Source organism: Microtus oregoni, unplaced genomic scaffold (assembly GCF_018167655.1).
Source record: "Microtus oregoni isolate MIOR12 unplaced genomic scaffold, Mior012 000022F_ref0000154, whole genome shotgun sequence".
In the NCBI taxonomy this organism is placed as follows: Eukaryota; Metazoa; Chordata; class Mammalia; order Rodentia; family Cricetidae; genus Microtus; species Microtus oregoni.
Genome location: NW_024543081.1, coordinates 32,549,039 through 32,564,932, shown reverse-complemented (window position 1 = coordinate 32,564,932; position 15,894 = coordinate 32,549,039). Strand labels below are relative to the sequence as shown.

Genomic DNA, 15,894 nt, shown 5'->3' with positions numbered 1-15,894 from the left:
TCCAAGAGCAAGGGAGGTCCTTCCATTTTCTGGTGTCTTCTTCAATTTCTTTCTTCAAAGACTTATAGTTCTTGTCAAATAGATCTTTCACTTCCTTGGTCAGAGTTACCCCAAGATATTTTATGCTATTTGTGGCTATCGTGAAAGGTGATGCTTCTCTGATTTCCCTCTCTGCTTCCTTATCCTTAGTGTATAGGAAGGCAACTGATTTTTTGGAGTTGATCTTGTATCCTGCCACATTACTAAAGGTGTTTATCAGCTGTATGAGTTCTTTGGTAGAATTTTTGGGGTCGCTTATGTATACTATCATATCATCTGTAAATAACAAAAGCCGAAAGCTTAACTTCTTCCTTTCCAATACGAATCCCCCTGATCTCCTTATGTTGTCTTATTGCTACTGCTAGAACTTCAAGCACTATATTGAAGAGGTATGGAGAGAGTGAACATCCTTGTCGTGTTCCTGATTTTAGTGGGATGGCTTTGTTAACTCTGTTCTTTTGTGTCTAGAATTCCTTTCCAAGCTCTCTCAGGTTTTATGTAGATATAGTTGGCCCATGTCAGTGCCATTTTTTTTTTTTTTTTTTTTTTTTTGGTTTTTCGAGACAGGGTTTCTCTGTGGTTTTGGAGCCTGTCCTGGAACTAGCTCTTGTAGACCAGGCTGGTCTCGAACTCACAGAGATCTGCCTGCCTCTGCCTCCCAAGTGCTGGGATTAAAGGCGTGCGCCACCAGTGCCATTTTGTAAATGGAGACTGTGCTTTAGTTTCCTGGCCTCACAGACCCAAATAATCACACAGAAACTATATTAATTACAACACTGCTTGGCCAATGTCTCAGGTATATTTCTAGCTAGCTCTTACACATTAAATTAATGTATTTCTATTATTTTATATTTTTATCACAAGGCTTGTGGTTTGTTACTTCTTGGGCAGCTACATGGTGTCTGCCTCCAGCAGCCACATGGCATCTGCCTCTTTCAGCCGCTACTTGACATTTCAGGGCAGCCTGATTCTGATGGTTTAATATAAATAGATGTTTTTGTGTGATATGGCTAGGGATGTTGGCTGCCTTTCAAAGAGAGCTTCCATTTTGCAGGCAGATGGGGCTGTTGTCCACATTTTCCTTTCCAGCCACAAGCCTACAAAGGAGCAGCTACAGACTAGCATTCTTTTGGGGCCAGGGTTGGGGTGGGGTGGGGAGTGGTTGGTGGTGGTTATGTAAATACCATGGGTAAGCTCCGTGATCCAGGTCTCACTTTTAGGACCAGAAATTCACCTCTGAAGGGTGTGGCATTCAGTTCTGAACAGCAGCCTGGATGAAGGGCAGGCCTTGATCTAAGAAGAGCAGGGTGTAAGGTTGGAGAATCAATGTGACAGGATTGGCCCCTTGTCACATGACATGTTCAGGACCCTTGAATGAATTACGCCCTTTTCTAATTTGAATTTGGATTGAAAAACTCCTGTGAATGTTTTTAAAGTCCAGAGCCAGATTGCTGAGTTGTGAGTTATTTTAGGATAATGTTTTATCAGTCTCTGTTTTGGAAAAAGCGGTTGTGCCTTTGCATTCCCAGGAGGACCCAGCAAGACTGTCTGTGCTTCCCCCTCCAGCCCGCAGGGGTGTGAATCCTGGGCTCACAGGGCCTCAGTCTGAATGGATCTCACTTCTACTGTGTGCTTCTGAATGAGTTGTGCATGCTCCCTGTGCCTCAACTTCCTCCTCTCAAAAATGTGGCCCAGAGACAGACCCTAGTTAGCAGACACTAGGATCAAGCATCATACTTAGACTAGTGCCTCACCACCCCAACACTAAAGTGAATGACTGCAGTATTAATTGACTTTTCAGTTTACTATGTTAGGTGCCTACCTGCTTGCCTCCCTCCCCTCCTGCTCTGTTGTGTGTGTGTGTTGTTGTTGTTGTTTGAGACAGAGTATCTCTATATAGCTCTGACTGTCCTAGAGCTCACCATATAGACCAGACTGTCCTTGAATTCACAGAAATCTGCAGGCCTCTGCTTCTCAGTACCTGGATTAAAGGTGTGTGTACCGTGCCTGGCTAGGTGCTTTTCCCATTCCCCCAACTATCCTGTGAGTACATGCTACTTTCACCCCGTTTTGTGTATGAGGACAGGTGCAGAAAAGCTGATTCTATAAGCGCATTATATGTCATTGTTTTTTAATGTACACCTAGTTGCAGAATATTGGTTTTTTAAATTTTTTGGTTAGCATACAAATAGTAGGTCTCATTATGACATTTTATATATACAATCTGCATAATACATAGATATATGTATATACATGCACATATACATATATGGACTTATTTACCCTCTATTATCTGTCCTTGTTCTTACTTCACTCTTTCACCTTCTTTCCTCCATAGTTCCCCTTCTGTTTTCAACATGCATGTGTGTGTGCGCATGCGTGTGCACACACACACAGACACACACACACACACACTGTTCAATCTAGCTTCTGAATATGAGCGAAAATGTGATACTTTTTTCCTCACTATTAGCCCATAGACTACTTTATATATTGCTTTATATATAGCTTCACCCTGTGAGTACATAGGGCTCTCAACTATGACTTGCTGTCTTTTTGTTTCTTTGTTCAGATTTTCACATCAGGTTTGATCTGCTGTCACTCTCCTGCTCCAGCTGCCTGAGTGCTTGGGTCGAGGATCACGGTAACCAGTTTGTTTTCTCTGAGACGGGATCTTGCCAGGGTGGCTTCACACTCAGATGTCCTGCCTTAGTGCTTCTTTCCTACCCAGCCTCAGTGCTGTGCACCATAGCTTTCTTCTCTACCCCCTCAGTGCTGTGCACCATAGCCTTCTTCTCTCTTACCCAGCCTCAGTGCTGTGCACCATAGCTTTCTTCTCTCTTACCCACCTTCAGTGCTGTGCACCATAGCCTTCTTCTCTCTTACCCACCTTCAGTGCTGTGCACCATAGCTTTCTTCTCTCTTACCCACCCTCAGTGCTGTGCACCATAGCTTTCTTCTCTCTTACCCACCTTCAGTGCTGTGCACCATAGCTTTCTTCTCTCTTACCCACCCTCAGTGCTGTGCACCATAGCCTTCTTCTCTCTTACCCACCCTCAGTGCTGTGCACCATAGCTTTCTTCTCTACCCCCTCAGTGCTGTGCACCATAGCCTTCTTCTCTCTTACCCACCCTCAGTGCTGTGCACCATAGCTTTCTTCTCTCTTACCCACCCTCAGTGCTGTGCACCATAGCTTTCTTCTCTCTTACCCACCCTCAGTGCTGTGCACCATAGCTTTCTTCTCTACCCCCTCAGTGCTGTGCACCATAGCCTTCTTCTCTCTTACCCACCCTCAGTGCTGTGCACCATAGCTTTCTTCTCTACCCCCTCAGTGCTGTGCACCATAGCTTTCTTCTCTCTTACCCACCCTCAGTGCTGTGCACCATAGCCTTCTTCTCTCTTACCCACCCTCAGTGCTGTGCACCATAGCCTTCTTCTCTCTTACCCACCCTCAGTGCTGTGCACCATAGCCTTCTTCTCTCTTACCCACCCTCAGTGCTGTGCACCATAGCCTTCTTCTCTCTTACCCACCCTCAGTGCTGTGCACCATAGCTTTCTTCTCTCTTATCCACCCTCAGTGCTGTGCACCATAGCTTTCTTCTCTACCCCCTCAGTGCTGTGCACCATAGCTTTCTTCTCTACCCCCCTCAGTGCTGTGCACCATAGCTTTCTTCTCTACCCCCCTCAGTGCTGTGCAGCATAGCGTTCTTGCTCTTTTTTTTTTTCCTAAAGTGAGGGTCCCATCTCAATCATAGGGATCTCAACCCAAGTCTCGTTCTTTCCCCCAATGACTTTCAGGTAAGAAAGATCTGGCAACGTTTTAGCTCTTGAGACATAAATTTGGTGTAATCTTAAAAATGATGTTTTCTGATGAAATGGCTGATGTCACTGGTTTAATAAACAATACACAGAGACTAGCACCATGGGGGTCATGTGCTGTCTGTCATTTCCTAGGCCCAGAAGACTAAGCAGAGACCTCAGGGATAAAAACGGGTGCTTCTATGAAACATATTCCAAGTTGGATAACCACACACTTGCATCTTACCACACCAACTCAGGTCACAGACGCTGTTGTCCCACCCACTATGCAGGTGAGAACTGAGGTACATCAAGGTCTCGCACACTGTTCACTGCAACTAGAGGCACAGGCTAGCTCTACTGTCTGTGCTTTTGATGCTCTGTTGCCTCTTAGAAGGAAGCAGGGGCTGTGCAGAATGGTTCTGAAGCACAGAAAAGGCTGGCTAGTAAAATATAAGGAAAACAGTCGAAGGCAAGTTTGGGCAGTGCAGGAAGGGTGAGCCGCACACACTTTCATGTGGGCGGAGAATGACTTTGCTGTCACACTCGATGGCATCTGCCAAGTATGATTTCTCAGGATGTGGTGGTTGGCTGAGAGCCTCTTATAGCCACTAGATTCCGCTCCCCTTTTGCCTTTTCCTCCTGGCCTCTGTGCCCTGAGAAGCCTCCTTCAGACTGTCCTCATCCTCCTGCTCTTTCTAGGAGGCTGTCTGAGTCAGGTGCTGCAAGAGACTAGTGATGGGCTGTCTCTGTACATATACAAAAAAATACATAAGTAAATGATCTTTGAAGATTATTTCTTTAGCGCATGTTATGTGCACATGTGCATGGATAATTTGCAGGAATTGGTTTTCCCCTTCCACCACGTGAATCCTAGGATCAAACTCAGGTTGTCAGGCTTGGTGGCCAGTACTGAGCCATCTTACTGGCTGCTCTCTTTATATATATTTATCTATATCTCTATTTTAATATACATATTATTAAAGAAAAACATTTTATCCCTTAAATACCTCTACTGATCCTTCTCCATCTTCCTGTATCTGCACTTAGATCAAGTGTTCATTAAATCAGTATCTCTTATTAATCATGCCCAGACTTTATTAGTATGTTCTGTCTCCACTGTCTGAGGCTAGAATTACAGGTGAACCTTTGTGCTCATTTGGCAGTCATGTGGGTTCTGGGAATCTGAACCCCAGTGTCTTGTTCAGCCAATGCTTTAACTGCAGAGCTACTGATTGCCCTTCCTTCTCCTCCTCCTCCTCCTCCTCCTCCTCCTCCTCCTCCTCCTCCTCTTCCTTCTCCTCCTCCTATTTTGATTTTTTGAGACAGTAGCTTTGGGGCCTCTCCTGGAACTAGCTCTTGTAGACCAGGCTAGCCTCGAACTCAGAGACATCTGCCAGCCTCTGTCGCCCGAGTGCGGGGATTAAAGGCGTGTGCCACCACCACCTAATGTGATTCTCTATCTAATTGTACTTTTTACGTCAAATTTTTGAAGCAGTATTGTGGCAGGACTGGGCTACATTTCAGAGGTAAAAGTATCAACTACAAGATCCACTGGTAGGGATCCCAAGCAAGCCACAGGAAACTGAACGAGAGTCCCCAACTCAGTTCTTAAACTCTTATTGTTCAGTGAATAATAATATCTGGTAATATCTCTCGAATTCCTATTACTATCAGGCCCCAGGAACTTTACATATACTACTTTGGTAAGTTTTATTGTGTCTTGAATGTGAACTGTCCCCTGTGGGCTCAGGTGTTTGAACTCTTGGGTCCTCAGCTGCTGCTGGTGTTTTGTACAGGTGATAGACCCTGGCTGGAGGAAGTGGGTCACTAGGGATGGCCTTAAGGCCTGGCCCCGTGTCATCCCTGCTGTTTTCCAGCTGTCGCATGCTTACGCATGCATGCCCATCCTGGCGTGATGGACTGAATCCCTTCCTGAAGTGTAAGCTGACACAAGCCCCTCTCACCTTAAGTTGCTCTGCTCAGATATTTGCTCACAACAATGAGGAAAGCATCTCGCATATCACAGGTACCCTAGAGAGTCCTGGAGAGAAGCAGGATGACAAGGCAGATCAATCAGAACTTCCCCCATGTGGGGAGGTTAGAAGGTTGCAAGTTCCCAGCCATTTTTAAAGCTATCTTTAGCTTCTTTAATGATCGTCCACTACCCACTGCTGTATGTGACCTAATACCCTGTGACCTAATACCCTTGTGAGTGTTAGGTAAGCCCTTTGGAATGTAGGAAGGGACTCTACCAATCCGGAAATTAGGAATGCCAACAGATAGCATCTGAAGCCTGTAATAGGAATCTCCCCACTTTGCTCTAACCCACCTTCCTGATTTCAATGTATTTGAAAAATGGGTTGACACATGACTTCTATGAGCACAGAAACTTCATGAAACCAGTGCCATGCTGGAACATGGAATTTGGAGTAAACTAAATCTGTGTTCCTGGGCTATGGTCATCATATTTGGTTCACAATAAACTCACCTCCTTTGAGGTCAGAACTGTGTTGTTGTTGTTTAATCTTTTTATTTGTTTTAAGATTTTATTTATTTATTATGTATACAGTTCTTTGCCTACATGTATGCTTGCAGGCCAGAAGAGGGCACTAAATGTCATTACAGATGGTTGTGAGCCACCATGTGGTTGCTGGGAATCGAACTCAGGACCTTTGGAGAAATCAGTGCTCTTAACCACTGAGCCATCCCTCCAACCCCCAGAACTGTGTTTCTTGCATTGATATCTTACTATTGACATCTTAGAGACTGCAACAGAGAAAGTTATAGAAAGATGTAACAAGCCACCTTGCAGGTCAGAGCTGGGTCTGTGGTTCTTTTTTTTTTTTAATATTTATTTATTTATTATGTATACAATATTCTGTGTGCATGTCTGCAGGCCAGAAGAGGGCACCAGACCTCTTTACAGATGGTTGTGAGCCACCATGTGGTTGCCGGGAATTGAACTCAGGACCTTTGGAAGAGCAGGCAATGCTCTTAACCACTGACCCATCTCTCCAGGCCCCTGGGTCTGTGGTTCTAACCTCTTGCTTTCTGAAACATTTTAACCCTCCTTCTGAGGGTTAAATGCAGAGTAACAGCTCAGCATCACACCCTCAGAGAGGCCTCTGCTGAGCTTGCCTTGAACAGCGCTTTATGATTCCCTTCAGATCATACATTGCAAATGACTTCTATTTACTTGCTGTATTTTCTTGGTGGGGGGATACTATCCTTCTGGTTAGAACCTGAAATCCATCAAGGCAGAGATCATGTCTGTTCTCAGTGTTTTGCACAGATCTAGCAAACAGTAACTGTTCTGTGTTTGTTCGTGAATAAGTGATAATGACTTCAGAATTCATTTTTCTCCCAGTCATTCTACAACACAATCAATACATGGAAATATCCCATTTATACATAACAGTGTAGTTTGGACTCTGGTTGGTATTCAACCACAAGCTTATTTTTCTATGCATTCCCTGGAAACTTTATCACTGTGGTAACAAACTTCTGGGAGTAGGAATATCAGTTTCAAAGACAAAAGATACACATAAAAATACAAACCCAGGTGCATAAAATAATAAGCCAAACTGAACTGACACACACCAAAAATATACCAGGGTGTATTGTTGGAAAAACATTTATTGCAATTCAGTGTCAAAAAATGTTTACAAAAATATGCCACTGTCTGGTACAAACAACTATAAAAAAAGTCCGTGCAAGAAAGGTGTGCAAATAAGTTATGCAAGACTCATTTAATATATATATATATATATATATATATATATATATATATATATATATATTTGGTTTTTCGAGACAGGGTTTCTCTGTGGCTTTGGAGCCTGTCCTGGAACTAGCTCTTGTAGACCAGGCTGGTCTCAAACTCACAGAGATCTGCCTGCCTCTGCCTCCCGAGTGCTGGGATTAAAGGTGTGCGCCACCACCGCCCGGCAGGACTCATTTAATATTAAACAATCAGTTTTGCATGTAATCCGTCTAACCTTATGCATTTAGTTAAAACATTCCACCCACTCTAATATTTTTCTTTAAAAAGTACACTTAAAGCGTCTAAGCTTAGACATGGACTATAATATACACTCTCTTTAGCCAGGGTGACTGGCATTTGGTAGTATAAAGATGACACCAAAGGCTCCCAAATATGGAGCAGGGATTGGAGCCATCTGTTAAACAGCCTTGCGCACAGTTAACAAACGTGTCTATTATACTCACAGACAGTCCTATTCAGTAATGTTGAAGCATCCAGAGCATCCAGAAATTTGGTGTTCGGATGTAGCCATCCATTTCCAGCCAATTAGAGCTTTCTCAAGAAGCTTTGCTTGCTGAAGTCAAGAACACTTTGAAAAAGGCGTACCAGACAAAATTCATGGCTATCACCATCCCTTGCCTTATGGGATAAATTCTGCTAAATGCAAACAAGGTTGAACAGAATGAACTCCCACCAGACAGAACCTCACTGGATCTTATAGTGGGGATCACGGGTAAGAGGAACAAGAAGGAGGATGGATGGCTTAAATGTACCTTTCCATTTCAGGGGTACCAGCAGGAGCAAGGTCAACACTTAGCTATTCTTTTGTGTATATTTGCACATGCATGCATGCACATGTGTGTGTGTGTGTGTGCGCACGTATACATGCATGCATGCTAGTATGCCTGTATGTGTGTGCACATGCATATGCATTTAGAGGTCAGGGCAGATACTGGGCATCTTCCTGGATCTCTGTCCACTTTTCATTTTGAGGCAGGGTCTCTCACTGAGCCTGGGTATCACTTGATTCTTTAAACTGGCTGGCCCATCAACTCCCCATGCACGAAAGTTCATGCTTGGTTTTGACAAGGAATTCATTTGATGGGGAACTCAGGTCCCCATGCTTCCGTAGCAGGCACTTTATCAACCAGCCATCTCCCCAGGACCCTGTATCTATTCCTATAAGGGCATGATGTAAAAACCCAAGGGAAAGGACGAATTTGTCAAAAAAAAAAAAAAGCATGCCGCCTGCTTCCAGCTGTTTTTGAAACAAGGCCGTGCTATGTAGCCCAGGCTAGAAGTCCAGTTCTCCCGCCTCTGCAGCTTACAGGTGTGCACCACACACCTGGTGTGCTAGTTGCTTCCTACTAAGCAGGCTGTGCTCAGTGGAATGCTGTGGTAGCAGCAGAATGAGAGGGTGTGAAAACGAAAAGGGATGTCTTAGCTTATCTGGTAAGAACCAGCCTTAGAAGGTTTGGAAGACTTGGTGGCAGACCCCCATCGTGGGATGGCCTCCCAAGCCTCCCACAGTGAGGGTCTTTGGAAGAATCACACTGAGTGTCGTGAATCTACGGATACCCACAAGGTGCTTAGGACTCACAGCTCTGGCATCAGGAAGCTCCAGGTCTCTGTTCAACTCTGTTGACTTCCCAAGGAGTGCAGAGGAAGGCTCCTCCCCCCAAGCCCCCCAGTTCTGGAAAGGCTTCCTCATCTTGAAAGGCAGAAACGTCAGACTGCATCCTCTCTAACAACCCTCCTTGGTCTAAAGTCTGGGATGGGAATCTCCTTCATTTAGAAAACCAAAGGTGGTTTTGTTGTTTTCTGTTTCAGCAAAGCAGAGAAAACATTGACAGAAAACATAGACTTTAGAAGAATTACTACCTTGTTTGTTGAGCCATAGATGGCCCATTATACATCAAAGAGTAACATCCCTGTGTTTGCCCAGAGGTTCAGGGTGTTTCTGAGTCTGTTTAAGCACTAACAGGTTTCAAGCCAGCATCCAGTCAGAAGAGATGGTTCACAGGCTCAGATAGTTGGAAACAGATTAAAAAAAAAAAAAAACAACAGATGTCAACATAGAAAATGATAGAGTTTAGTTAAAAAATGCACACATAAAATTACAGTCAAAAATTCACACATAAAATTTAGAGTGTTTTCACAGCAAGATGTTATTGCCCCACAGCCAGGCAGAAAAATATAAACCCAGGTGCGTGTTTTATAATAAACATTGTTTCCAACGCCGAGAACCATATACCGCTAAACGTCTCCTGCGGCGACTTCTCTCTCCTTCTCTCTCTGTGAATCATACCAACTGCTTAGACAAACCAAATTCCCAACCTTTTCTCTTCCATGGTAAACAATAAAAATAAGGCATCTGTGTCAAGAGCAGCCTCCTCACGTTGTGAGGCCACAGGGATGAGCCACCCACAAGCTGGCTTCATGGTCACAAGGAGATGGGATCGTCAGCTGAGAGCTTTTGCAGCGCAAGTATCTTGTCCAGACCACTTCCACCTGAAACTGGTCATTACTAGTCAGAAAGTTCTCCTAGCTGATGGGCTCGGGATCCCACCTTGTGGCTTCGGATTCTTTCTGCCACCCCTTTTCCCCCATTCGACTGACACTCCTGTCCATTCAACCACGCTGAGTAATGACCCGAGCTAGTTGGCAGTATCACTGGGCTGATTTTTTTTTTTTTACCGGCTCTTGCTTTAAAAGGAACATTCCTAAACTCTATATGGAATGGTTCTCTCTCTTCAGAGACTCTCAGCTGATTGTTCTTAAGTAAGTTTTGATTCACCATCTCCCTGGGTTTGCTCATATGACTTGGAAAGAACCTTTTCCTCTCTTGCTGCCTGAATGACTTCAGGGTGGGCATAACTCAAGTTCTGTTTTACAGCATGCAAAGGAGGGACAGGAGGGTACAGTAGGAGAGAGAAAACAGATTTTTTCTTTGTGTTGGAAAAAATTCTTCTAGCAATTTCTATATCCACGCCCCTCTCACTTTTGTAGCCAGGTTTTTGTGTCTTAGGTCTGGGAGTCCTGGGTGGGTTTGCCAAGAGGAATTCTATAGACTTATTCCTGTTCTAGGAGCAACACTTTTTAAGTCCGGTCATTTGTATGTGAGGCTCTAGCCATGCCCTAATATGGATATCTTGCCTGCTCTTCTCTCCATTGCTCCTCCCTGCTACACGACATCAAAGATGTTCCATTACTACTCCTCCCCCACTCCCTCTCCACCTGCCAATCCTTCCTATTTTCTACTAACCAATGAAAGTGACCCATACATGCTCCTTTTTCCTTTTAAATCAATTCTTTGGCTGTGTCACATACCATATCCAATGACACCAAGGTTCATGGAGGATCTACAGGCACCTAGCCAACATTTCAAAAAGCTGGGACCTCACTGCTTGGGGTCAGGGTCATTTTACACAGAGACAGATGGTTGCCTGGGGCATGTAGGATGTATGCCTTGTGCATTGTTGGCACTCCATGAGACTGGCTCACCAGTTTTCTGCTGGCAGTTCAAAGTAGGCAAAGTTGCTGTAACTGTAAATAAACCCCAAGGTCCCAACAACTTTCCATCTCTAAACAACTTGAAAAAGCGGTGGTAACAAGCTGATAAGAACATGTGAAAGGCCATGATCCCCTAACCCTAACAGTGTCACTTAGAGTCACTGTTTCCAGAGCTTTCCATAGCAATGGCAGACCCAGCTCCACCCCACTTACAGAAGGTGAGGTATTGTAGAGAGTCTGACAATTATGGAAAAAACGTCTGCCTTCTTTCCTTCCTTCCTTCCTTCCCTTTCCTTTCCTTTCCTTTCCTTTCCTTTCCTTTCTTTCCTAGTCTAAGCCCTTAATGTAAAAATAATTCTGGGGAGAAAAGTTAAAAAAAAGCAAAAAACTAAAAAAACCCACAAAACCAAATAGAAAAACTCCTAGCTGTTACAGGTTTGTAGTATCTAAAGTTCAGCTTTATACATCAAATCTTGTTCTTTTACAGTTCCCTTTCCTCATTACGGGCCTCTGAATTCAACTTAATTTCTCCCTCAAGGAAGAAGGAAATATGGAGAACTTTTGGTGTAAGTACAGATACTGCAAACCAGGGAACCCTGCAGACTTCATCTGCCCACGCGGCACTGACCTGAGCGTACTCTATTACTGAAGGCAGAGGTGTTGACTGTCTCTTGTTTCTATGTATGCTCGGTCACCTTTCCTTTCCTTCGAGGACCACCCCAAGCATCAGTGCTTCAGGTTACACAATCCCTCACTTAACATCTATGTGGACACATTCCTACTTCTGATTATTTACCAAGGATGTGCATAGTGGTAGTTTTATTTGGAGATTTTTTTTTAAAAAAGCAAATACAACTGCAAATATATGTACATTGTAGAAAAGCAACAATCTATAAAAAGTAAAAAATAACATTTCCCCCACCCCAGGAATTAACTCCTGAAGTCCTGAGATTTGCTTTCTTCCACAGTGTTCATATCTCTGCTTTGCAAGACCCCCTGGGATCCTTTGTCTTTTGCCTCTCTTTGTTTTAACTCAGTCTTGAAACAAGCTTAAGATGAACTCAGCTCCCTATCTAGCTGGAACTCCAGGCTTCCTTTTAAATCACGCATGTGAAAAGTCCCCATTCAGGATGACTCAAGTTCGATGCTAAACCTAAAGAACAGAAAGAGCCTCAGCTCCACACCCCACCAAGGGGAAGCAGCAGCTATCAGAATGCTTAATTGGCTGGTGTGAAAAATGTCTCTCTCAAGCCTCAGTTCTTAGACTCCACTAAGTTCACTAATCCATGACGACACCCATGGAAGACCAGACAAGCCCAGAAGTTAAGCTAGAGGAGAGTAGAGTTAAATCAGAAGCGCCAAGCCACCATCTACAGGTGCCCAATTCTAGTTCTTCGTGTCTTCTGCTGGAGCTGTTCTTAGGCTGGCCTTCTGTTTCTGTACATGAGCTACAACATGGAAGGAAAGAAGGTGTAGACTGGGAACAAAGAAGGGAAGGGAAGTCAGAACCAAGGTTGTTTCTAATAGCCTTCCCATCTCAGATCTCTTTACAGATGAAAGAACTTACATGAAACACAGACATTGCCTGCTAGATAGTGCATGCTGCCAGAGAGCAAGCTACGCTTTCAGAGGTAGACCATTGTGTGGCATCTTCGTAGGATCAGGCCTTATGCCTGCGTAGGTGTCCAATGGGTGGACTTCTTCGCCTGTTCAACAAATCCCATTCAACAAATCCCAAATTGAAACCCAAAGCCCAAGGCTTCCTCAGCTGCAGCATTCATTCTCCTTCTTCCTCATTTTGTCCTAACAACATCATCACATTGTAAACAGAGGGTTCTGTCTGGTATTTGAGTTTTGTGTCTTTTTTTCCTTCCTAGGGAACTAGGAAGTTTCCATGAACATCAGGAGGGCTCCGTTTTTCACGGCAGACAGAGAGTTCTCGCCCTTAGAGTCTCGCTGGCAAATTCTTGGGGGAGAAGAAAAAGTCTATTTACAGTATTTCCGCGTTTCCGTACCAGTTCTAGTGCGCAGTTCACATTTGTAAGTCCCCATCGGCAGCTTCGTCCCTTCCCTCCACCGTCTTCTCAGGGACTTCGCTCACAAGTTTCAAGCCAGTGCTTACAAGGTACACTATTTACAAAGGAAGTCTCCGAATTCCCAGCCATCCGATCAGCGGGGAGTGAGGGGGGGGGGGGGGGGGGCTTGTGAAGTGCCGTCTTGAGGTGGGATTCAGAACTTGAACAAGTTGATGAAGTCCTGCGGGGAGAGTGAGACCAAGCAGCTCTCCGGGTTGTTGGCTGTGCACGGGTGGTCAGTGCCCTGAAAACAGCATCATGGTTAGATCCGAGTTCTCAGGGGCAGCTCCCTGGCTCTCTCGGGCCTTGCCCAATCTCTTAGCAACTCTGTCAAGAATGCCACTACAGGGGCTGGAGAGGTGGTTCAGCGGTTAAGAGCAGGTACTGCTCTTGCTGAGGACCCAAGTTCTGGTCTTGAACGTGGGTCAAGTGGCTCACAACCACCTGTAGCTTCAGCTCCAAGGTACCCGACACCATCTTCCAGCCTCTGCAGGCACCGCTCTCATATGCACATAACCACATATAAACATGTATGCATGTTTATGATTAAAAAGGCCAATAAATCTTAGAAGGAAAAGAATGCCACTGCATTCAGGGGGCGAGTGGAGTGGCTGGTACGTGACCGTGAGGACCTGTGTTTGGATTCCCAGTACCCACATGAAAGCTGGGCATGGAGGCCGGCATCCTGTAACCCTAGCACTGGGGGTGAAGCAGAGCAGATGGGGCCCTGGAGCTCATGGGCTGGCTAGTCTAGCCAATCTGGTGAGTTCCAGGTTCATTTTTTGTTTTTTTTTTTAAGGTGGTGAGCTACTGATGAAAAAGGAGACTGTGACCTTAGGCCTCCATACACATGGGCTCATATGTGCACACACACAACACATCTGCACATACTATCCCTCCCCTCTAAAGGGATTCCACAGCACTGAGAAGCTGAAGAATTCGTGTTTGCCTATGTGTTCCCCTGTGCACACAAAGATAGAATATGTGGTAAGCGGGTTTCAGAGACAAATCACCGTAAGGGGTGGAAGAAATGAAGGGAAATGAAGGCCTTGCAGTTGCTCTTCCCTGTCCAAGTGCTGAATGAGTTTCTCTCTCCTCTTAGGTGGAGGGCTGAGATAGGAAAGAACAGGGAAGAGCTGGCCTCACGTTGCTGACAGGGCTGGAGGCAGAGACTGAAACACAGGCCATGGAGAGTGTTGTTTAAAGGCTTGCTCTTCAGCTTGCACGACCAACTTCGTTACCGAAGCCCGGCAGTGGCCCTGCTCAGTCAGCTGGGCCCTTCCACCTCAATTACCGATCGAGAAAATGCCACACAGACTTGCCCACAGGCCAATTTTGTGGGGGGTATTTAATAAACTGTGGCTCCCTTTTCCAAAAGGACGCTAGCTTGTGTCAAGCTGACAGAACCCTAGCCAGCGCAGGCGCATACCTTCCAGGAGAGGATGTGGCAGTGTCTGCAGAGCTGCAGGGTGTCCCCATACTGCTCTCTCCTTGGGTAACATCGGATCAGCTTAAAATACATCTTCTTCCAATCCAGCTGTCCTTTGTCCGACAAGATTAATCGCTTGCGGATCTGAAAAATCAAACGGAGAAAAGTAATTTCCAGAGAGTCCACCAAGAGGACAGTTTGGGGTTTTCTGGTTCCAAAGATGTGCTCCCACTCTTCCCCCCACGTTTTTACAGGGACCCTAGAAAGGCCCAGGAAAGAAAGCTGTCAAGTTGGAAAGCAGCTTTCTTAGCTCTCCTGCTTACTGGGTGCTGTTTAGCCAGCTTTCAGAAGAAACAGGGAACTACGCTTTCCTAATGGTTGAGTGCAGTGCCTCCGACTGGTTAAAGCTTAGGCCGCTCCCATAAGCCACTTTTCTTCGCTGTCGACCTGGACAATTATTTCTAGGAAGGCTCAGTCACTAGCATCATGGCTCTATTTTATGTTTAAGTATCAGTGGCTTCATGAAAAGAACCTGTTGAATTAATGCACAGATGAAGAAATTGGTAAAACAACCCTGGATGAGGAATAGGTTTTGAGGGCGCCCTAGGGCATCCGTGGGCCCAATTCAAATGTAGGGTCAGCTGTCTCAGCCTAAGGGTCACTTCACTAATCTGAATGCACCAGTTGGTCATTATGGCCTTGGTCTCTTCACCTGTTTGAAGGGGGCATGATAATATCTACCCTTCCTGGGTGGGGAGGGTGAAAGGAAACACTCTTCATAAAAGTGCTTGAATATAAAGCACCATAAAAAGGTCTTTTTTTTTTTTTTAAAGAAAAGAGGCAATATCAATTTGTGAAAATTTTGTGTGAGCCATAAAATGTAATTTGGGGTAAGGATTTATCTTTCCCTAATCAAGACAATGGTGACAATGACAAGGAACCAAAAGCAAAAAAACCACACATTGACTTAGGAATGTCTTAGACCAGTGGTCACCTAAGACCACTGGAAAACACAGTTATGTATGTTGTGATTCATAACAGTAGCAAAATGACAACTGGGAAGGAGCAAGGAAAATAATTTTATGGTTGGGGGTCACCACAACATGAGGAACTGTACTGAAGGATCGAAGCATTAGGAAGGTTGAGAACTGTGGTCTTAAACTGTTGCTTTCTAGTAAACCAGGCATTCTAGGAGGCAGGCAGTCCCGCTTCATGCTGGAGAAGGATGGGTCTTTTCAGGGTAGGGGCAGATCAGGGAGCACGAGGAGCGGGCC

At 45.0% G+C, this 15,894-nt stretch overlaps 1 protein-coding gene across 1 annotated transcript in view; it reads right to left on the bottom strand.

The window, feature by feature from the left end:
- Positions 1-9,673: 9,673 nt before the first annotated feature.
- Fbxo32 (F-box protein 32) overlaps positions 9,674-15,894 on the bottom strand; it is a 38,030-nt gene continuing 31,809 nt past the window's right edge. The window contains exons 8-9 of the mRNA XM_041671716.1: positions 14,621-14,764; positions 9,674-13,435 (exon numbers count right to left, since the gene is read on the bottom strand). Of these exons, the coding sequence (XP_041527650.1) occupies positions 13,346-13,435; positions 14,621-14,764 (234 nt within the window). The 3' untranslated portion in view covers positions 9,674-13,345. The remainder of the gene's footprint in view (positions 13,436-14,620; positions 14,765-15,894) is intronic.